Raw genomic sequence first — 23,540 nt, 5'->3', positions numbered from 1 at the left:
CCTTTGGATGCCAAGACATGTTCAGTCCCACTTGTTTGAATTGGCCAAGTGGTGAGCTTTGTGTTATCTGATCTCTGTTCATCCTTGTTATTCTGAAAGGCTCTGCGGCTGAAAAAGTCTAAAACTGTGATAAGGTTTATAAGCTGAAGATTAGATTGGTTTAAAAAGGCAACCAGCCCATTTCCACACTTTTGAAAAGGCTCATAAACCACATTGTTGTAGAACATTTCTCTTTCCACAACGGTATGCAAATATATCCCGTAGCTGTGTTGACAATTGTATTGATGCATTACTCAGTGAGTAGACCAATTTATTGTGCATTGTATCTGTGACTTGGGATAGTTTCAAAACTTATGATGTTTTTCATCTGGGGTGGAAATCTGAAACTTTGAAGCCCCAAAACTTTTCAAAGAACAGCAGTTTGCTCTTGTATAACTTTTACAGTAAATTACAGAAGTCTCGCTTATCCAACATAAATGGGTCAGCAGAACGTCGGATAAACAAAAATGTTGGATAATATGGAGTCTCCGAGTGTTACCCATCCAACGTGGTGCTAGACACCTGGAATGCTAACAACAGGGACTCAGAGGTTAAGGCAAGGCAATGCCTCAGGGCTCGAGTGGCCCAGCAGGAAGTGCCCGGATGCGGAAGAGGAGCGTGGAAATCACAGAGGGAAGGAGGGAGGATGCTTCTGCTTCCAGTCCTGCCTCTTTCCCCCCTTTCTTGCCACTTCCTCCTCCATGTCTCGCCTTTTTCACTTATTGGGAATGGAGAGAGAGTTGGGGAGTGTTTCTTTAATTGAAGGGGAAATGCTGAAGTAAAAGGGGGTGTCAGACAAGAGCGTTGGATAAGACAGAATGTCGGATAAGTGAAAGACGGATAAGCAAGACTACTGTACTTTGAAAAGTTTTTAGTAAACTTTTTTCATTACCATTTTTTTTGCTTTGTTCACAGATGAATTAATATTCCTTTGTATTGTGCTATTCAGTTGTTTTCATTCTCTACAAATGCGCAAGTAATACACATTTTGTTTTAAAAATTGAAATAGTCAAAAATCATTTCCTGATACTTATGTATCTGGTGAACTGCTGTCCATGGAAGTTTATACGAAAATCCATTACAATCTTTTTTTTATCTGTTTTATCAGCATTTCTTGGGAAAATATTTTCTGGTCCATTGTCATTCCCTTCTCTTCCTGTGGTCTTGGTGGCTTTCCCTTCTTGCTCTTAATAGTACAGTGACATAGCCAATTGCCATGAATCATAAAATCATAGAATCATGGAGTTGGAAGAGATCTCGTGGCCATCCAGTCCAACTCCATTTTGCCAAGAAGCAGGAAAATTGCATTCAAAGCACCCCCGACAGATGGCCATCCAGCCTGTTTCAAAGCCTCCAAAGAAGAAGCCTCCACCACACTCTGGGGGTTGGAAGGATGGCCCACGAAGTCTCTTCCAACTCTAGGATTCTATGTCAGGTGATACAAAATTTGTATTTTGGAAGGTAGCTCTATAATTGTAGGGCTACTGCTGAGGAATGATTTTTTTAAAAAAAATTCATATGAGTTTTTCCCCATAAAGATTATACTCATTTTATAATATCTCTAGCTTCTCCACCATCCATGCCTTCAGAATTTATACTTCTATTTTTAAAACACTTTTTTTTTCTCCTATGGGTTGATTGACATATGTATCAGTATCACATACTCATAACTAGACACGTTGCAGCTAAGTACACTATATGAATGCAGTTGGAGGGATTGTATTTGAAATGACACTACACTCCTGTATGTGTGCATCAACCCTCCTGTGATGGGTCCTTCACACATGGATCCTTTCTTCAAACAGCACCTGTCATAGCAATATGGATATGAATTGAAATAACCCTGGAATTGGAAGGCCAGCAGAAGCCTGGCCACCAGAATTGGTCCTTCTATTAGCTGTTGCGAAGCAGTTGACTGATTCAGGCAGCAGACAAGAAGGACAGATAATGGGGAAATGTTGAAGGACAGTGAAGGCTATAAGATACAATATAAATCTCTCACAGAAATCAAGTCACTAATTTAGTAGATGGTGGGAATGGTGTAGATGTTGTTTATCTGGATTTCAGCAAATCAGTTGATAAAAGTCATCAATGCACTGGAGCGCGCTCACAAAATGACTTGAAGACACATAGCAACAAGTCAGTGTGGAGGTTAAATCCAAGGAATAGTCCACTTGGTGTTTACACATGGAATGAGTTGGAAGGACATTGGCTCCTCCTCTGCTTCAGGCCAACCCTGATATAAGTCATCAGACTTCCTTTAATGTTCTTCACTCCGATGGTGGTTTGTCGCTATTATGATTTGCCAGCAACTTTACTGCTTGTTTGTTGATGCTGGAGTTGACTCTTTCAGCTTCCTTCTCATATTCTGGCACGCAGGTGCAACCCACTGGGATAGTCACATAATCCTCAGAGTAAACATAGCGGCCTCCAGTGCAGGACGCGGTTCGGCGCAAAATGACAGTCGGCATAAACACTGGCGTGCTTCGGAAGTGTAAGTTTTCTTCGCCATAAACCCCAGTAAGGCACCCCTTGCACAGGCAGTAGGCTTCAGGGATGTACTTTGGATATCTTGTGGGGTCATAGGAGATTCTGTGCCAAAGGAAAAAAAGAAAAGACAAGATTCAGTGTGTGCACTCACTCCCATTGCTCTCCCCAATAAACACACAAACACCTTATTTCGAGCCAGCTGGAAAATATTATAACAAAATGTTGACAGTTGCTTTACAGTGTATAATGTTTTGTTATTATGCCAAGAAAGCAAAAAGAGCAAGGGGCAAATCTTACCGTTTTCAAAGTTGAAATGCTTATTTGAAAACCTAGACAGCTCCCTAATTATATTAGCATCTGAAACCACTGGGCGTTCAGGTTTCTTTGTTTATCTAATGGCAAGCACTGGACTTAAGCCTCATAAATGATTCAGATCAAAGGTGTCTTGAAGGGTCTGCCCAATTCTCACAACAGTACAATGTATCTGCCTCAGTTTGGTACAGGGCTGTCGCTAGACTGCATCTTGCCTCCCCATATATTTTCTGAGGCAACCACCTCACTGTGCCTCACATTAGTCATAGAATTATAGAATCATAGAGTTGGAAGAGACCTCGTGGGCCATCCAGTCCAACCCCCTGACAAGAAGCAGGAAAATTGCATTCAAAGCACCCCCCACAGCCTCTGTTTAAAAGCCTCCAAAGAAAGAACATCCACCACACTCCAGGGCAGAGAGCTCCACTGATGAACAGCTCTCAGAGTTAGGAAGTTCTTCCTCATGTTCAGGTAGAATCTCCTTTCCTGTTATTTGAAGCCATTGTTCCATGTCCCAGTCTCCACAGCAGCAGAAAATAAGCCTGCTCCCTCCTCCCTATCACTTCCCCTCACATATTTATACATGAACATCATGTCTCCTTTCAGCCTTCTCTTCTGCAGGCTAAACATGCCCAGCTCTTTAAACCACTCCTCATAGGACTTGTTCTCCAGAACCTTGATCATTTGAGCCACGCACCTCTGGACACATTCCAATTTGTCAACATCTCCCTTCAATTGCAATAACCAGAACTGGACACAGTGTGATTCCAAATGTGATCCGATCAAGGCAGGATAGAGGGGTAGCATGACTTCCCTGATCTAGACACTATATTCCTATTTATGCAGGCCAAAATCCCATTGGTTTTTTTCCACCACATGACACTGTTGGCTCATGTTTAACTTGTTGTCCATGAGGACTCCAAGAAGTCTCAGTCCTAGTTGGCCTTATTATTTGGCTAAAATACACAGCCACAGCCCCTTAGTTCGCAAAAACTAAAAAATTTTGGATGACAATTCATAGACTCTCCTGTTCTGGAGTTTTCCAAGTCATGCTCCCTCCTAGCACTCTTTGCATTGGAATCTGTTCTTCCCCTGGCTCTTCTATACATTCTTTGCACTGAAGTCATGCCCCCCACTGTGGATAAAGTAGTTGCTATCCCTGTTTTCTGATGTTTAACAGTAGCTTGGACCACTTTTTCCATCACTCGGTGCCAGAAAAAGAAGCTTAGCATGATAGAAGGTATGCACATCAGGCTCCTGTTGAAAGCACTGGAGGATTCGCAGGTCAGTCCAACTATGGTCAGCTTGAGAGTTGCACTGTTTGTTCTTCCATGTGAGATCTGTTCCTTTCCCTTTTTTCCCAAGGCAAAAGCATTGAACAGGTGCGGCGCGTCATTATGAAACAGCAAAATCAGACTTCCTTGAAACACAGGACCAATTTCTCTCAGCTCAGACACTGTTTTTCAAGAAAACCAAATTGTAATGGGAGGCCTGGAAAAGGTTTTAGAAAGACTGGGTTTAAAACACATAGGACCCCACAGGGCTAATCTCCAAGAATTTAAGAGCTATTCAGTGATGCAAGTCGATCTGGCCTCAGTCTTGGATCAAGAACATCTGAACCAGAACCAAGACTAGGTCATGAAGGGTAATTTGTCTCTTCTGCCGAGGTTTATGCCTTCTTCCAGACTATTTGGAATTCTTTGGCTGTCTTCCTTGAGTTATCTGGAGCACACCTGCTCTCTTTTCAAAGCACAAAGATATTGGCAGAAAGATGGACCAGCAGGGACTGCCCTACATAGAGGAATAATCAAACTGGTAACATCTACCTCTGTATGGTATTTGCTCGTCTTTAAAGCTATGCAGCATGAACTAGCCAAGCACAATTTTAGAAGTTACCTTTTCTGGTTCCCAGATGTTTTCGGTATAGATCTGGTCTTAAGGCCTCTGCAACTTTAACTGAGTGCTTTCTGGCTTTGCTCTAAGAGTTGCCTTCTCCTCTTAAATACTCTCAGAAAGCAAGGGCTGTTTCAGCAGAGTCTTTTATGCTGGCATGAATCCACTACTGGGCTGGTTTCGCATATAGTGCCTTGTTGGAGCATGTAAAAATCAGTTGGTGAGTGTGTTAACTGAAAAATGCAAAGCACAAAACTGATTGGTTGGGCCACGCCTGAGAAGCTAGCTGAGCCTGGGAGTTTTGGCAACAGTTACATGCCTATGTTTTCTGTGCAGGAGCTTGCCAAGACAGTTTTGTATTTTTGATTCTTGGCTGCTTGAAGAAGATGTCTCACAAGGACACCCATGGACCATTTGAATCTCTCTCAAAGAACCTTGTGTGAGTCAATGCAACTGTTCACATGACTATATATATGTTGCTCTGAATAACAAAGGGTAACACCTTATTCTTTGCTGAAGATCTGCATGGCATATCTTTTCTCTAGCAAGACATTGTGTGGATTAGTAAAGACATGAACTATGCATGATTTTCATTCCACCACACATGACAACATAAACAACACAAACCTTTAAAATTGCTGTAGGTTGGAGGTTCAGGGACAACACAGTGTTTTGACCTGAAGCTAAAGAGATTTGCTTTGAGGAATATATATAAAATCTTCCTCTTTCTCCTGTGGAAAGGAGAGATTGCAGTAGCACTAGCAGTAAGTCTGGTGTTTGTTTTAAAATGGGGAGGGGAAAGGAACTGGTTATAAATATGGTTATCAGAACTAGGCAAGTCCAAAACAGAAAATCAGTGGACTAAAATGAATGAAGCTATCACCCATCCTTGCTTCATTGATAATTTGGAAGTGTGATATCTCAAGATATTTGTTGGAATTTGCAGATTATTGCTCCAAAGGCCTCTGCTGATATTCTTTTTAGGGGCTACTTATAGGAATTGCTCGATGAGGCACTACATCTCTTCAAGATATTTCAAGGGGTGTAATTTGATAAGGTAGGAAACAGGAATAACTGCAGAACTACCAGAAATATGTACTTTTTAACTCATCCCAAAATACAGTATTTTGCTATTCAGGTCACATTAAATGCTGTCCTCACAAGCGCTTCTCCCCATCTTTCAATTTACAATACTGACAAAATTACAATACTAACTATTGAAATAACCACTGCTGCAACATCTGAAATTTGTTACCTAAACTGCCACCTCGTGGTAGGGCTAGGAGACATTTTCCAACTGAAAGACTGTACAGATCAGTGGTTCCCAACCTTTTTTTGACCAGGAACCACTTGGCCAGGGACCACTTTGACCAGGGACCACTCTTCAACATTAGTACCAAAAGGATTATGAATGAGTTTCTGGTCAACTTTAGATTCAGTTTGGTTATTTGGGGTGCTGGATCAGAAAATTGCATTTGATAAACCACATTAGCTCTAGTTCCTCCTGATAAAGAAGTCGCTAGCTGCAGGAAAGGCTGCTGACCCAGAGATTCAACAGTTCGGCGGCTGAGGGGGGAAAGGAAGGGGGCTGAGGCTATTAGGAATTGTGGGAGTTGAAGTCCAAAACACCTGGAGGGCCCAAGTTTGCCCAGGGCTGGCAACAGTCTTCAGGCTTAATTGCACCCACCTGAATTGACCATGATCCACTGCATATCTGTCTGTTTGGACCACAGATGCAGGCAACATCTGGCAAGAAGTATTCAGAAGTGATGGCAAGAAGTATTCAGGCCTAGCGAAGCAGCCAATGAATCAAAAACGGTCTGCAGTTCATATGTGCTCATCCCAAAACTGATGCTTTTACAATACAAAAGTGATTTTTTGGCTTTTACCGCTGGCACGTAAACTTGGCTTGCAGGCAGCATCGCTTTGAGGGCTGAAAAAACCCAGCATTATCATTTAAAAAATAAGCACCATCTTAAAATATACCTCACTAGACAAAATATGGACAATAAGCAAACATAATGCCAAGTCTCAGACCTAGAAGGAAGAGGGAGGGTAGTTTGCAGCTGGGAAACAATGGTCTTAGTACAAAATGTTTGCTCTCAATGGCTTATTCTCTGGTAATGGAAATTAGAATGACTTGGAATTGAACTATTTTCCCCTAACCTAGTTAAGGTTGTTTGTAACTAATGGTATACCTACAATGTAGAATAAATGCAGTTTGACACACCTTAACTGAGATGGCAAGTAGCTTCTGGCTTTATGCTGTTTATTATACTGTTTAGCCAATATTGCACCACCTGACATCCATCATGAAGTAGAAGTCTATAATGAAAGGACCAAAGCAGTGACATCTCCGGCCCATCCTCTGTTCGGATATCAGATAGCAAGCCAACACCTTAAATCAAGAAATAAGCTTCCTAAGATCTACAGAGGAACACCTCAGCAAGCAAGAGTCCAAAAGTGGCAGGTTAAAATCCGGAAACTCTGTCACTGGCTGATAACTGGATGAGAGACTTGTTCCTGGGCACAAGTCTTGGTGACTTGGAAAGCACTGAACAGAGTGCACTCTGGCACCACGAGATGCAGAGCCAACTTTAAGAAATGGGGCTACATGGTGGAGTCCATGCCATGCAAGTGTGGAGAAGAGCAAACCACAGACCATCTACCACAATGCAGTGTGCCCTTATTTATTTATTTATCGTGTCATCAGCAACCATTGTATTACAATTCTAACAGAGCAAAACAAACACAGAGATTAAAAAGAAAAAGAAAAAAAAAGAAAGAAAAAAACTCACACAGATTTTTGCAAATTTGGTATTTGGTTAAATGTCCTTTGACCAGTATCTGGCCACTTGGAGTGCTTCTGGGGTTGCCGCAAGAAGGTCCTCCATCGTGCATGTGGCAGGGCTCAGGGTGCATTGCAGCAGGTGGTCAGTGGTTTGTTCTTCTCCGCACTCGCAATGCACATGCACAATGGAGGACCTTCTCACAGTGACACCAGAGGCACTGAAAGTGGCCAGCTTCAGGTCAAAAGAAACTTTAGAAAGTTTAAAACTTTCTTTGTGATTTTTCTATACATTATAACTGTATTCTCAATTCGCTTCTGACACGATAAATGCTATGGAATCATAGGAGTTGTAGTTTTACAAAGCCTTTAGCCTTCTCTAAAGAGTGCTAGTGCCACACCAAACTACAACTCTCAGGATTCCATAGCATTGAGCCATGGCAGTGAAAGTGGTATCGAACTGCATTAACTCTATGGTGTAGATGCACTCTTAGACTCAAGCCATATGTTGAGTGTAGCTATGTAATTTTCCCTCTTTCTTTTGGGACGTCCTTCCCTGACAAGAAGAGGCATCGAGGGACACTTCAGAGCAGAGAGTTCCACTGCTGAATGGCTCTCACAGTTAGGAAGTTCTTCTTCATATACAAGTGGATTCTCCTTTCCTGTAGTTTGAAGTCATTATTCAGCATCCTAGTCTCCAGGGCAGAAGAAAACAAGCTTGCTCCCTCCTCCCAACGACTTCTTCTCACATATTGTCGAAGGCTTTCATGGCCGGAATCTCTGGGTTGTTTTCGGTTTTTTCGGGCTATATGGCCATGGTCTAGAGGCATTCCCTCCTGACGTTTCACCTGCATCTATGGCAAGCATCCTCAGAGGTAGTGAGGTCTGTTGTAACTAGGAAAAAGGGTTTATATATCTGTGGAATGACCAGGGTGGGACAAAGGACTCTTGTCTGCTGGAGCTAGGTGTGAATGTTTCAACTAAGCACCATGATTAGCATATAATGGCCTGACAGTGCCTGGGGCAAACTTTTGTTCAGAGGTGATATTTTTCTCACATATTTATACATGGCTATCATGTTTCCTCTCAGCCTTCTCTTCTGAAGGCCAAACCGGCCCAGCTCTTTAAGCCGCTACTCATATGGCTTATTCTCCAGATCCTTGATCATTTTAGTCGCCCTCCTCTGGACACATTCCAGCTTGTCAATATCTCCCTTCAACTGTGGTGCCAAGAATTGGACACAGTGTGATTCCAGGTGTGGTCTGACCAATGCAGAATAGAGCATGGGTAGCATGACTTCCCTGGATCTAGATACTAAACTCCTATTTATGCAGCCCAAAATCCCATTTGTTTTTTTAGCTGCTGCATCACATTGTTGGCTCATGTTTAACTTGTTGTCCATGAGGACTCCAAGATTTTTTCACACGTTCTGCTCTCGAGCCATGCATCCCCCATTCTGTATCTTTGCATTTCGTTTTTTTTCTTTCTAAGTGGAGTATCTTGCATTTTTTCACCGTTGAACTTCATTTTGTTAGTTTTGGCCCATCTCTCCAATCTGTTCAGATCGTTTTGAATTCTGCTGCCGTCTTCCGGAGTATTGGCTATCTCTTCCAATTTGGTGTCATTTGCAAACTTGATGATCTTGCCTTCTAATGCTTCATCTAAGTCATTAATAAGGTTGTTGAAGAGGACCGGACCCAGGACAGATCCCTGCTTATGGCACTCCAGAATCAGAGTCCAACTCTTAGACCGTTACACCAGGCTGCTTTCAACGAAGGTCTACAACTAACTTTTAGTCTAAAACAGAAAAGACCACGTTGAATCAACACACTGTATACAAAATTTGATTTGATTTAGTACGTCTACTCTAATAGTTGGATTTAGACCCAATGTTGCAGTAGGATTCATCCCTAATTAAAAAGCTTCAGGACTGGTGTTGACAGCTCTAGGTAGGGGAGAGGCTGGGCCCCGAAAGGAATTCTTATTTGTGGCAATAGGGTGTGATCCAAAGAAAGTCCTTACGCCAGCCAAAATCCTATTCAGTGCATGCTGTAAATTTTCCCCAATGAAATTAATAGGGTTTAAAGGCACTTTGTCAGGACCGTAGCCAAAATTCAGGAACAATGAAGACCAGATTTTCAATACAGCAAGCACTGTGGCCGAATATAATCAATGCAACACAATGGTTCATAAGGATAGTTATATGAGGTTTAATTTCAACATCACTTATATAGTTTAGGTTTAAATAGAGCTTATAACTCTATTGCCTCACCTGTAACATGTTTCTTTCCGTGGTAGTGAGGACCAAACAATCTTCTTGTTTAAAATAATGATCAAGAACATATTATACATATTATATTATCTGGGTTGTTGTGAGTTTTCTGGACTGTATGGCCATGTTGCAGAAGCATTCTCTCCTGATGTTTCACCCACATCCTAAGAGGTTGTGTGGTCTGCTGGAAATTAGGAAGTGAGGTTTATTTATCTGTGGAATATCCAGGGTGGGAGAAAGAACTCTTGTCTGTTGGAGGCATGTGTGACTGTTGCAATTGGCCAGCTTCAAAGCCTGGTAGCTTCAAAGCCTGGCTGCTTCGTGCCTGGGGAATCCTTTGTTGGGAGGTGTTAGCAGGCCTTTATTGCTTCCTCCTTTCTGTTGAAATTATCCACGTACTTATAGAAGGAGGAAACCATGAAAATGAACAAAATCTGGCTACCATTATTTAAAAACTCTAAAATCAGGACAGTAAATAAATACCCAGAAAACAAGGGAATTCTAGACAGGAAAAAATCAGGGCCAGTTAACACCTTTCACCAGGTAGCAGCCAGCCAGGGTTTGAAACTACAAGGCCACCATATGCTAATTAAGGTGGCCAACTCTTGTCTGTTTGAGGCAAGTGTGAATGTTGCAATTGGCCAGCTTGATTTGCATTGAATCGTCTTGCAGCCTCAAACAGACAAGAGTTCTTTCTTTTACCTTGGACATTCCACAGATATATAAACCCCACTTGCCTAGTTTCCAACAGACCCCACAACCACTGAGAATGCCTGCCACAGATGTGGGTGAAACGACAGGAGAGAATGCTTCTGGAACATGGCCATACAGCCCAGAAATCGCACAGCTAACCACTGATTCCAGCCATGAAAGCCTTCAACTAAACTAAGACTATTGTATGAGTTTGGACATATCATGAGAAAACATGATATAGTAAGCATTCTTACTATATCACGTAAGAATCATATAAGAAAGTTGGAAGATCACATTCCAGATGGATACACAAAATCAAGGACGCCGTGGCCCTGAATCTGTAAGACCAGAGCAGGGCAGTTGGGAACAAGGTATCTCATTCATGGGATTGCCATAGGTCAGCAATTCTCAACCTGGGGGTCTAATGACCATCTCACAGGGGTCGCCTAAGACCATCAGAAAACACATATTTCCAATTGTCTTAGGAGCCCCCTTTGGCAGAGAAGGCTGAAGATCTCAGATTTACTTTACTTACTTCTTACTTACTTAGGCAATTCCTTGTAGCTTGAGGATGATTGTCTTCCTGATGTGGTGTCTTGGCAGTGGGTATGTAGGTGGCTGTGGAGCCCTATTCTTGATCCGTATGTTCTTCCGCAGTGGGGCCATCGGTTTCCAGATGGAAGGCAGTCCTGGTTAGAATTGGCTTGACATGCCTTCATCTTGGCACATTTCTCCCTTTCATCCTCCATTCGTGCCTCTTTGAATTCTGCAGCACTACTGGTCACAGCTGACCTCCAGCTAGAGTGCTCAAGGGCCAGGACTTCCCAGTTCTTAGTGTCTATGCCACAGTTTTTGAGATTGGCTTTAAGCCCATCTTTAAATCTCTTTTCCTGTCTACCAACATTCCGTTTTCCATTCTTGAGTTCGGGGTAGAGTAACTGCTTTGGGAGACGGTGATCGGGCATTCAGACAACATGGCCAGTCCAGAGGAGTTGATGGCAGAGGAGCATCATTTCAATGCTGGTGGTCTTTGCTTCTTACATCACGCTGACATTTGTCTGCCTGTCTTCCCAAGAGATTTGCAGGATTTTTCAGAGGCAGTGCTGATGGAATCGTTCCAGGAGTTATGTATGACAGGTGTATAGCAGGGTTGGGAGGACAATGGCTTTATAAACAAGCACCTTTGTATCCCAATGGATGTCCTGGTCATCAAACACTATCTGCTTTATTTGGAAGAATGCTGCACTCACAGAGCTCAGGTAGTGTTGTATTTCAGTATCAATGTTGATTTTTGTGGAGAGGAGGCTGCCAATGGTCAACATTTTCTAATATTTGAAATTTACAGGAATTACAGTTATGAGGTAGCAATGAAAAATAATTTTATGGTTGGGGGTCACCACAACATGAGGAACTGTATATTAAAGGGTTGTGACATTAGGAAGGTTGAGAATCACTGCCATAAATCAAAGTCGACAACAGTTAAAATAACAACTAGTTTCTTCCCAGAGCACAAAAAGGCGCGTTTCAGAATCAAAGATGGATGGCATTTTTCAGCTTTACCCAAGTAAATCCACTAAGTTTAAAGATAATTTGATCATCAACACAATAGATAAATCCTTCCCTTGTACATCTGGATTACACTTTATAGCTTTTGAATTATTACCCAAATACGTTAACCCCTTTCTACGAGTTTTCCTATCTCTGGGTGACTGTATGTATAAAAAGCTCAAGGAACTTTCAGATTCCTGAAATGCACATACCAATCTGTTAAAGGCAAACACAGCTGAGTCCCATGAGGCGATCCCGTTGCCGTTGCAATTGCTGTTAACAAAATTATACCTGATTCAATCCATAAATGTTTAGTTGCTTGGAGTGTCAGAAGTGAATTAACAGTGATTCAAGATGAGTGCAGCCTGCGCAAGTTTCCTACAACCTGGACTACATTCAGGATGTCTGGAATTAGTCATTAAAAATATTTATTCTGAGAGAAGAACGCAAAAGCAGCCGCAGCAATTTGGGAACTATCTGACAAGGGCTGAAAAAACAACAGAGTTAATAAGACCGAGAGATTTTAATGTTCCTGTCTCTCCTGAGAGTCTTTAAATAAAAAGAGAAGTCTTAAACGGCATCTCCCAAATCTCTTAACACTTCTTAACATCTCTTAATATCGCCTCAAGCTTACAGTGTGTTATGTCTTCAAAATATATGTATTCTCACTCCTAAAAGATAAATCACTTTAACTGGTTACCTTATTTCAAATGAAGGACACTTCCCACAGCTGAGCACCGTCATATTTCTACTTTTTCCTATAACATGGTTCCTTTATTTGAGACAGCTGTGTTAATGTAAATACATTATTCCTTACACGTAGGTATGGCTAGCATTTTGAGCCCAGCAAATTAAGGTCTAATTTCATAAAAGGGGGAAACAGAGGCTGGAACCCTGCAGGAACATTATAGTGGTGGAACTCTTGAGTTATATTGCTGGTTGTAATTTTTACACATTAATGTAATGAAGGATCCAGCATTCCCTTAAGGCAAGCAGCTTGCCATTCGTTAGGAACAAAATGAGCCAGTGCCTAGGTCCGTTTGGAGGCATAGTTTAATCCCTTCAACTGAAATTGGGTATTGGAAAAGCCACCAGGATAGGCTGAGCGAAGGAAGATAGATGCTTTTGAGCTGTGGCGTTGGAGGAAAGTTCTGAGAGTGCCGTGGACAGCAAGAAGGTCCAACCAGTCTATACTTCAGGAAATAAAGCCCGACTGCTCATTGGAGGGAAGGATATTAGAAGCAAAGATGAAGTATTTTGGCCACATCATGAGAAGACAGGAAAGCAGAGAAAAGACAATAATGCTGGGGAAAATGGAAGGAAAATGGAAGAGGGCAAGATGGATGGATGGTATCCCTGGCTTGGCCTTCAAGGAGCTGGGGGTGGCCACGGCTGACAGGGAGCTCTGGAGTGGGCTGGTCCATGAGGTCACAAAGAGTCGGAAGCAACTGAACAAATAAACAACAACAAAGCCTGGAATGGCAAGCAGAATGTTGTCCAGCACACTGAATATGATATTGCAACTTCAGGCATATTATTTACCAGAAGTACCATAAGTCACATCTCTTGAGCAATGATTACACTATGGAACACAATTTTTGTTCCTGGTTATAAATGTCATTTCCTTACTTAGTTCTGTCATAAAAACATGGACAAAGTTTATCAAACTGCAAAAGCTTTGTTTTGCGAGACATCCTGCAGCACGTTTTGCTATAATTTTTCATTGAATATCTCATTAAGCAGCGTTTTTCAACCTGGGGGTTGCGAGGGGGTTTCCAGAGGGATCACCAAAGACCATCAGAAGACATATAATTCTGATAGTCTTAGTAACCCCTTTGGCAGTGAAGGCTGAAGATCTCTCCTCTTGTCCTTCTCTTTCTTTTTGGAAATAGATGCAAATGCTCCTATCGAAGGCCCTCCTTGTCTGTGATTGACTGGCCTCTCAGCCAAGGGAAGGGCTGTTTCTCAGACTCCAAGTGGGGAGGGGAGAGTAGGCGTACTCGGCACATGGCAGTGTGGTGCACATGTGTGGGCAAGGGAGAGAGTGTGAGGTTGGAAGGAGACTCGTTACAGCAAAGTCCCTTCAAGGCATGGGGTTCTGTGTGGAAAGTTTGAACCAATTCTATCATTGGTGTAGGTGAACTATAAATCCCAGCAACTGCAACTCCCAAATGTCAAAATCTATTTTCCTCAAATTCAAGCAGTGTTCGCATTTAGGCATATTGAGTATTTGTGCCAAGTTTGGTCCGGATCCATCATTGTTTGGGTCCACAGTGCTCTCTGGATGTAGGTGGACTACAACTCAAGGTCAATGCGCACCAAACCTTTCCAGTATTTTCTGTTGATAATGGGAGTTCTGTGTGCCAAGTTGGAATTGTGCCAAATTTGGTCCAGTGAATGAAAATACATCCTGCATATCAGATATTTACATTACTATTCATAACAGTAGCAAAATGACAGTTCTTAAGTAGCAACAAAAATAATTTTATGGTTGGGAGTCACCACAACGTGAAGAACATGAAGGGAGGTTAAGAAACAGTCATAGAGTCTCAACCAATTCAACATAGTTTGTGGCAGCCACAAAAAATGAAGTTTCTGAAGTATCACAACTACTTTCAAAGCAAGTGCCACACAATTAAACAGGAAGTAACACTTCCAAAATAGGAACAGAAATCTTGAGGAAAGGTGCTTAGGATCAATACTGAAATGGCAATCATCAGGAAATTTTGTGCAGTGCTGATGTACAATCTTTTTGGCTTGCAAGATCCAGAATTCCTCAGCCAGCATGTCCACTCTTGGTTGGAGGAATCTGAGAGCTTTAGTCCAAAGAAGTCACTTTGCCAAGGTCTGTGCTATTTAAGGAAGGGGAATTTCCACCAGAAAGGATGAAAAGATTATGACTGCTGAGCTACTTTCCACACATGATTTTCCTTTTTAAAGGTATGATACTTTGTGTGCCCCAAAGTAGATCTACAGATCTTTGTAAATGCCTAAACATATGGGATTCAAGAGACATCTCTTTACAGCATGATTCTAACAAAGTTGCATTTTTTTCTCTAACAGGATGTCTAAAACCAGGAGTGGACTTTTTCTGATGTTCTGAAGCTCCTATTGTCCTTCACTATAGAACCAGGCTAGCTATGGCGAGAGGGACAATGGTTGCCCATCTTTTAGATTAGCATTCTTCAAGAAGTGTTTAGCTTGAAAAAGAGAAGGCTGAGAAGAGACATGATGGCCATGTATAAATATGTGAGGAGGAGTGATAGGGAGGAGGGATCAAGCTTGTTTTCTGCTGCCCTGGAGACTAGGATGCTGAATGATGGCTTCAAACTACAGGAAACGAGATTCCACCTGAACATTAGGAAGAACTTCCTAACTGTGATAACTATTCAGCAGTGGAATTCTCTGCCCTGGAGCATGGTGGAGGCTCTTCTTTGGAGGCTTTTAAACAGAGGCTGGATGACCATCTGTTGGGGGTGCTTTGAATGTGATTTCCTGCTTCTTGGCACGGGGTTGGGCTTGATGACCCATGAGGTCTCATCCAACTCTGTGATTCTATGTTTGTTTTCCATCTGAAGGGAGCAACTAATATATGGATGTGATTTCAATTGAACAATCCCCTATGTTCCACTCTCTGATAGAACAGTGGGTTAAACTGCTGAGCTGCTGAACTTGCTGACCGAAAGGTCACAGGTTCGAATCCGAGGAGAGGCGTGAGGTACTACTGTCAGCCCCAGCTTCTGCCAACCTAGTAGTTTGAAAACATGCAAATGTGAGTAGATCAATATGTACTGCTCCAACGGGAAGGTAACGGTGCTCCATGCAGTCATGCCAGCCACATGACCTTGGAGGTGTCTAAGGACAATGCCAGCTCTTCAGCTTAGAATGGAGATGAGCATCAACCCTTAGAGTTGGATACAATTGGACTTAATGTCAGGGAAAAACATTTACTTTTACCTTATCTACGTCTCAGCTCCTATATCTTGTAGACATGCAAAACTAAATCCAAAGCAACCCACTGGATAGGCCAAGAGTTTCAATGCAGTGTATCCAACTACATATACATAGAGGTAATACTCCTTGCTCCTAGATTACAAGTCCAAAGCCTTAACTCAGATCTGGCCCATCATGACAATTCCACATGTAGTCTGCAACAGATGCCTTGAATTTCTCCAGTGAAATATTTCAGTTGTGTGTGCTCGCAAGATGGTCTACAAGACTGTATACAAAGCACAATGATAAGTTATTATCTATGAAGCGGAGGGTTGGTTGTCCAGAGGGACGTATTTAGGTCTGGATTTATTTACCATCATCAGTATTAATAATCTTGAATTCAAAGCAGAGCAGGTTAATGACATCTGGAGATGATATCATAAGGGAAAGCTGGGGAACTAGTCAACAAGGAGAAGAAGAGGAAGCTGGAGGCCTATGCTGAAGGGAAACAGAGCCAGGCAAAAGCCACAGCTGGAAATCTGGAGACACGCAACTGGACAGGAAAAAGAGCCATTGTAATGGAAAGGGGTACAGCTCATCTCAAAAGGAGAAAGGGATCGTGCCACATGTTATCTCTGGTATCCAACTGTTCCAGGAAGACCCTCACTCATTAGAAGAAAAGATGTGAACTTTTCAGCATTGCTTTCTGGATTTTGAGAGCTTGCACCTATTTTGCCAAACCTTTATGCTGTGGTTTCTGACTTTGCATTGCAAAGTCTATATTTTGCATTGCAAACGGCTTAGAAATACAGATGCTACTTTTTTTGGATTAGTAGATCAATAAATTGTGATTGTAATAAGTAAAAGGGGCCAGGCTTAGCACAGCAGGTTAAATTACTGTGCTGCAGAAAAATCGTGCTGATCAAAAGGTCAGCAGTTTGATCCCGGGTCGGGGTGAGCACCTGCCATTAGCCCCAGAACACCTGCCCACTTACCAGGTTGAAAGTAGAAATACGAATAGATAAATACTTTTAGTGAGGAGGTAATAAAGAACATTGATCAATTGGAGGGAAGCTTCTCGGCATGGAAGATGGAGCAACAGCACCATGGCCAGAGTCGAGCACAGCCTCCAAGATGCCAGAGATAAGATGCCTCCAAGATGCCTTTACCTCTGTTTGCGTTTGTCTGTCCTTGTTAAGTGTATAATTGGCATTGAATGTTTGCTGTATGTGTGTACTTTGTAGTCCCCATCAGAGTGAGAAAGGCGGGGTATAAATACTAAAAATAAATAAAGAAGAGGAAGCAGAGCATCTACTGAAAAGCAACCTCACACAAAGCCACTTTTCAATAGGTGCTGATCTGAGGATATTTTCTTACTTCAAATCAGAATTTTAGTCATTTTGAGGAAGGAGCACTCTACCTCTTATTATTTATTACAGGAATCAGGAACATGCTTTAACCTGGGAGTCACGAGGGGGTGTCAGATGGATTGCCAAAAACCATCAGAAAACACAGTATTTTCTGTTGTTCATGGGGATTATATGTGGGAGGTTTGGCCCAATTCTATCATTGGTGGGGTTCAGAATACTCTTTCATTGTAGCTGAACTATAAATCCCAGTAACTACAACCCCCAAATGTCAAGGTCTATTTTCCCCAAACCAGTGTGCACATTTGGGCACATCGAATATTTGTGCCAAGTTTGGTCCAGATCCATCATTGTTTGAGTTCACAGTTCTCTCTGGATGTAGGTGAACTACAACTCCAAAAGTCAAGATCAATGCCCACCAAACCCTTCTAGTACTTTCTGTTAATCATGGGAGTTTTGTGTGCCAAGTTTGGTTCAATTCCATCATTGGTTCAGAATGCTCTTTGATTGTAGGTGAACTATAAATCCCAGCAACTACAACTTCCAAATGACAAAAATCAACCCTCCCAACCTCACCAGTATTCGAATTTGGGTGTATTGGGTATTTGTGCCCACTTTGGTCCAGTGAATGAAAATACATCCTGCATTTCAGATATTTACATTATAATTCATAACAGTAGCAAAATTACAGTTATGAAGTAGCAAAAAAAAAAAATTATGGTTGGGGGTCACCATAACATGAGGAACTGTATTAAGGGGTTGCAGCACTAGGAAGGTTGAGAACCACTGCTTTAATGAATCTGGGCTGAAACACCTCCCTTCTCAGTGGATACCAAGAAAAAACTATTCAGGTTTTAAGTACCAATTATACTCAACACATGTGCTAGGCCACCCTTCTTTCCACTATTTCTTTCCATCCTTGATTTCATGTAGCAGAGACTTCCTACTCCACATGGAAAGTCCTGCTTGGAAAGTGATGGTGGGTGGAAAGAGACAGCTTATCAAGTGCCTGAAGAAAGGCGATTACGTCCATTGTAGGTGATTCTGACAGCACATGAGAAGTTGCAACCTTCAAAGCCTCCTGGAAATCAGTTCCAGAGAGTTTCACAGCCCTCCCAAAAAGTGTCTGAGTTTCATAACGGGCTGCAATGGGGAGGCAAAATTGCACCTGCATTGGATTTTGCTGTTTTCTCAAATGCAGTTCAGGGCTGGGTTCTGACCTTACAATGGTGGAATATATTGGAACGAGTGAGGCAAAGTATATTTTGGACATGTCAACATTTGTGGAATTCTTGTACAGAAAATTAGCATGTGATTTTTTACCCTTATAACCAACATTTCTAAATATATGAACATACATATTCAATTTCTGGAGCCCTATTGAGAAAGGGCTATTTTCATTTCAGCATTTTGTTTTGTTTTTAAGCTAAACCAAACATAAAACAAGCCAAAAAGCATGATGTTCCCTAGTGGTTACTAAAAAGCCAATATTTGCATTTCCTGTAAAAGGTACATTATGTCAGTCATTCAAATGTTGCTTTTAATTCACAATATTATAAGAGGGAACCGAACTTCTTCTAAATTAGAAGCAATCCCAGGGAGGGAGGGAGGGAGGGAGGGAAGGAAGGATGAAAAGATGGAAAGGAAAGATGGAAGGAAGGAAGGGAAGGAGGAAGGAAAGAGAGAAGAAAGGAAGAATGAAAGGGTGGAAGGGAATGGAGGGAAGGAGAAAGAGGGAGGGAGGGAAGGTAGGAAGGGAGGGAAGAGGGAAGGAAGGAAGGGAAGGAGGAAGGAAAGAGAGAAGAAAGGAAGGACGAAAGGGTGGAAGGGAATGGAGGGAGAAAGAGGGAGGGAAGGTAGGAAGGGAGGAAAGAGAGAAGGCAGGAAAAACAAAAGGGAAAGAAGGAAGGAAGGAAGGAAGGAAGGAAGGAAGGAAGGAAGGAAGGAAGGAAGGAAGGAAGGAGAGAGAGGGAGAGAAGGAAGGAGAGAGGAAAGAGGGAAGGAAGGACTAAAGGGGAAAGGAAGGAAGGATGGAAAGGAAGGAAGGATGGAAGGAGAAAGAGGGAAGGAAGGATAGGATGGTGAGAGAGAGGAGGGCCTGGTGTAGTTTCTTGCAGTGCTGACAATGAGGCAAGCAGAAATGGCTACACCTGACTTTGAGAGCCTGAGTGGTACTGATTGAGGGGAAGGAAAAGTATACATATGTTGCTGAAGACTTTCTTGGCCAAGAATCACTGGGTTGTTGTGAGTTTTTCAGGCTGTATGGTCATGTTAGCAACATTCTCCTGATGTTTTGCCTGCATCTGTGGCCGGTACATCCATACCTCAAACTCCAGGAACGACTAATAAATTGCAACTGAGATTATGAGAACCGCAGTACAATCACTATGACAAGTTTAAACACGGAACCTCTGAGATGCCATCCACAGATGCAGGTGAAACATCAGGAGAGAATGCTGCTGGAACATGGCCATACACACAGCAACCCACCGAAAAGACTATAGTTGAACAAACTACTTTAAAATGTTAAAATGGAAGAAGTGAATGGAGTTGCAGTTACCTATAGGACCAAGGGGAGACACTGTTGAGGTTGATGGGCAGGCGGTACTTCTTGTCTGCGGCCGGCCTTCCTCCTGCTGGGCAACTCATGTTGTGCTCCTTCTCCAGGGGTTCCAGCTGCAGGGTGTGGTGGAAGGCGCTGAGCATCCCTGCGCTGAGCCGGCCATACAGCTGCTCCAGGAGCTCCTCGGGTCGGTCGGCACAGGTCCGGGTCCGCATTGGCCGCTTGTGGACCTTGATGGTCTCCAAACCAGGAAAAGGCAGCCAACACAAGAGAAGCCAAGCTAACAGCCATACCTGTAATGAATGGAAGAAGACAGAGATGAGGGGCTTCAAGAAACAATTCAACATTTGAGGGAAGAAAACAAGTACAACTACTTTAATCCTGGGAGTAAGTCCTGTTGCTAAATTGTTATTTGGGCACCTGAAGCAGGAAAATCACATAGGAACTCCTCCTCATAATTGGCATTAAATTTATTATTATTATTATTATTATTATTATTATTATTATTATTGTGACACAAAAACACAGTATGACAAAGCAAATGAGAAATATATGCTGGATTTCGTATCACAAAATCACAAGTTGAACACTTCCTCAGCATCTAGGACTGTTTGATGTATTTTCAAATGATGAGCATAGATCCAAGTCAGATGGCCTTTTGCAGTTGACAGATCGTGATTTTGTCCGTGTTTATTGTTTCCAAATGCCAGCTGAGATCTTTTGGCACAGCACCCAGTGTTCCGATTACCACTTAAGCAACTGAGGGGGGAAAGGAAAGGGCCTGAGGCAGTTAGGAATGGTGGGAGTTGGAGTCCAAAACATCTGGAGGGCCCAAGTTTGCTCATGCCTGGTGTAGATACACCCTAGGTTTGGTCATGTAACCTTTTCAGTTACTTTGGGTTCATCACACTCTCTCAGCCTCAGATGAAGGCTGAACAGCAAGCCCTCACTGGACAAACCTTGCCCAAAAAGGCCTTTGCCTTAGAGCAGCATTTCTCAACCTCGGGGTTGGGACCCCTGGTGGGATTTGCGGGGGGGGGGGGGGGTGCCAAAGACCATCAGAAAACACAGTATTTTCTGTTGGTCATGGGGGTTCTGTGTGAGAAGTTTGGCCCAATTATCTCATTGGTGGGGTTCAGAATGCTCTTTGATTGTGGATGAACTATAAATCCCAGCAATTACAACTCCCAAATGTCAAGGTCTGTTTCCCCAAACTCCATTGGTGTCCACATTTGGGCATGTTATTTGTGCCAAGTTTGGTCCAGATCCACCATTGTTTGAGTCCACAATGCTCTCTGGATGTAGGTGAACTACAACTCCAGAACTCAAGGTCAATGCCCACCAAACCCTCCCAGTATTTTCTGTTGGTCTTGGGAGATCTGTGTGACAAGTTTGGTTCAATTCCATCATTGGCGGAGTCCAGAATGCTCTTTGATTGTAGGTGAACTATAAATCCCAGCAACTACAACTTCCAAACGACAAAATCAACCCCTCCCCAACCCCACCATTATTCAAATTTGGGTGTATCGGATAGTTATGCCAAATTTGGTCCAGTGAATGAAAATACATCCTGCATATGAGGTTTTTACATGACGATTCATATCAGTAGCAAAATTACAGTTATGAAATAGCAACGAAAATAATATTATGGTTGGGGGTCACCACAACATGAGGGACTGTATTAAGGGGTTGTGGCATTAGGAAGGTTGAGAATCATAGAATCATAAAGTTGGAAGAAACCTCATGGGCCAGGCCCCTAGCCAGGATTTTGATGGGGGGGGGGGGGCTGAGTTTGGTTCGAGGGGGTGGCCTCAGGATCTACCCTATCAAACCTTTTGTATCATATGGGATATATTAAGCATGGTGATCAGATCATGATATGAATAAACATAACAGTTTAAATAATATACCAGTAAGACCATCCTGAGCCACTCAGCCCCCCCCCCCCCCGCTACATGCCTGTCATGGGCCATCCAGTCCAACCCCCTGCCAAGAAACCTTCAAAGCACCGCCGACAGATGACCATCCAGCCTCTGTTGAAGCACTGCCTTAGAGTGACCATGGCTTGGAAACGCCTTGAAGGTGCACAACTGAACCGTGTCCTCTTCCACCTAGAATCATAGAATCCTAGAGTTGGAAGAGACCTCATGGGCCATCCAGTCCAAACCCCTGCCAAGAAGCAGGAATATTGCATTCAAATCACCCCTGACAGATGGCCATCCAGCCTCTGTTTAAAAGCCTCAAAAGAAGGAGCCTCCACCTGTAACCTGCACGTCTTTTCCCCTCCTCTGCCTTCAAGAAGAACATTTGGTGGCTTGGCCAGTCCCTTCCCTTTGCAGGGACCCTCCAGCGCCTGGAGTCTCTCCTTTCCCCCTTTTTCTTTAGCCAAAGGCAGCCTCGCTTCCCTGGCCTTCCTCCTCCCTGAGGCAGGTGAGGAGAGAGAGGCGCCCCAGACCTCGCCTCTGCCTTTGGGGCTCCGTTCCCGGGACGAGGGCTTCCCCCAAACTTCAGAGCCGCTCCGCGCGAAGAGAGAGGACTCAAGTGGCGCTTCTTTTGGGGAAAGGGGGCGAAAGGAAAGGTGGGGATGGGACTCACCTTCCCCGGCGGCATGGTGCCCGGCAACGGAGGCCAGAGGCGGTGGCGACTGAGGGGCTGCTGGGTGTCCTCTTCCTTCTCTTCGGAGGCGGAGAGGGAGCCAGCTAGAGAGCGAGCGAGCGAGGGGGAGTTGGAAGGGCGCCCCGCTTCTCCCGGCGTCGCCCCTTCGGCCTGGACGCTGCCAGAAGCATGGAAAGGGAGAAGGAGAAGGAGAAGGAGAAGGAGAAGGAGAAGGAGAAGGAGAAGGAGAAGGAGGAGAAGAAGGGGGGTCCCGAGAGGAGAGGCTGGCACCTGCAAGGAGGACGCTTCCCTCCCTCTTTGGAGGGCGGAGGAGAGAACCTGAGCAGCTCCCACGAGAGACCTCAGGAGGCCCCAAAGGCAGAGGGATGCCTTGACCAGGCATGGGACAACTTGGGCCCTCCAGGTGTTTTGGACTTCAACTTCAGTTGTGGGAGTTGAAGTTCAAAACACCCCGAGGGCCCAAGTTGGCCTATGCCTGGTCTAGATGAACTCAGAACAAGGAGATGAAGAGGCAGAGCAGGTTTTGTGTGTGTGTATGTTTGTGTCAGGAGCAGCTTGAGAAACTGCAAGTCGCTTCTGGTGTGAGAGAATTGGCTGCCTGCAAGAACATTGCCAACGGGACACCCAGGTGTTTCTGATATTTTACCATCCTTATGGGAGGCTTCTCTCATGTCACTGCATGGGGAGCTGGAGCTGACAGAGGGAGCTCATCCATGCTCTCCCCAGATTCGAACCTCTGACCTGTCCGTCTTCAAGGGTTTAACTCATTGCGCTACTGGGGCTCCTGGCAGGGGAGCTAAACTATTGGTTTAGGGCAGTGGTTCCCAACCTTTTTTTTTGACCAGGGCCTACTTTGACCAGGGACCACTCTCCAAAATAGCAACGAAAATAGTGGTAACCCTTAGTACCAAAAGGGTTACCAATCAATTTTTGGTCAACTTTAGATTAACTTTGGCTATTTATTTATTTATTTACCACACTTTTATCCCGCCCTTTTCAGCCCAAAGCAACTTAGGGCAACGTACA

The 23,540-nt window shown here is 43.4% G+C and overlaps 1 protein-coding gene across 1 annotated transcript; it reads right to left on the bottom strand.

The window, feature by feature from the left end:
* Positions 1-2,272: 2,272 nt before the first annotated feature.
* Positions 2,273-22,709, bottom strand: IL17D (interleukin 17D). The gene is made up of 3 exons (XM_060766946.2): positions 22,494-22,709; positions 19,896-20,191; positions 2,273-2,631 (listed from the first exon to the last, which is right to left on the bottom strand). The coding sequence occupies exons 1-3, from the start codon at positions 22,506-22,508 to the stop codon at positions 2,310-2,312; spliced, it is 633 nt and encodes a 210-aa protein (XP_060622929.2). The 5' UTR covers positions 22,509-22,709; the 3' UTR covers positions 2,273-2,309.
* Between the last annotated feature and the right edge of the window lie 831 nt (positions 22,710-23,540).

The sequence above is a fragment of the Anolis sagrei genome, chromosome 3, assembly GCF_037176765.1.
Source record: "Anolis sagrei isolate rAnoSag1 chromosome 3, rAnoSag1.mat, whole genome shotgun sequence".
In the NCBI taxonomy this organism is placed as follows: domain Eukaryota; kingdom Metazoa; phylum Chordata; class Lepidosauria; order Squamata; family Dactyloidae; genus Anolis; species Anolis sagrei.
Note: the sequence above shows the minus strand (reverse complement) of the source record. Positions and strands in the feature narration are given on the sequence as shown.

Coding starts and splice junctions, on each gene's coding strand:
- IL17D (XM_060766946.2), bottom strand. Junction 2,632..19,895: donor GTCTCCCCTTGGTCCTATAG/GTAACTGCAACT, acceptor CCTTTGGCACAG/AATCTCCTATGACCCCACAA.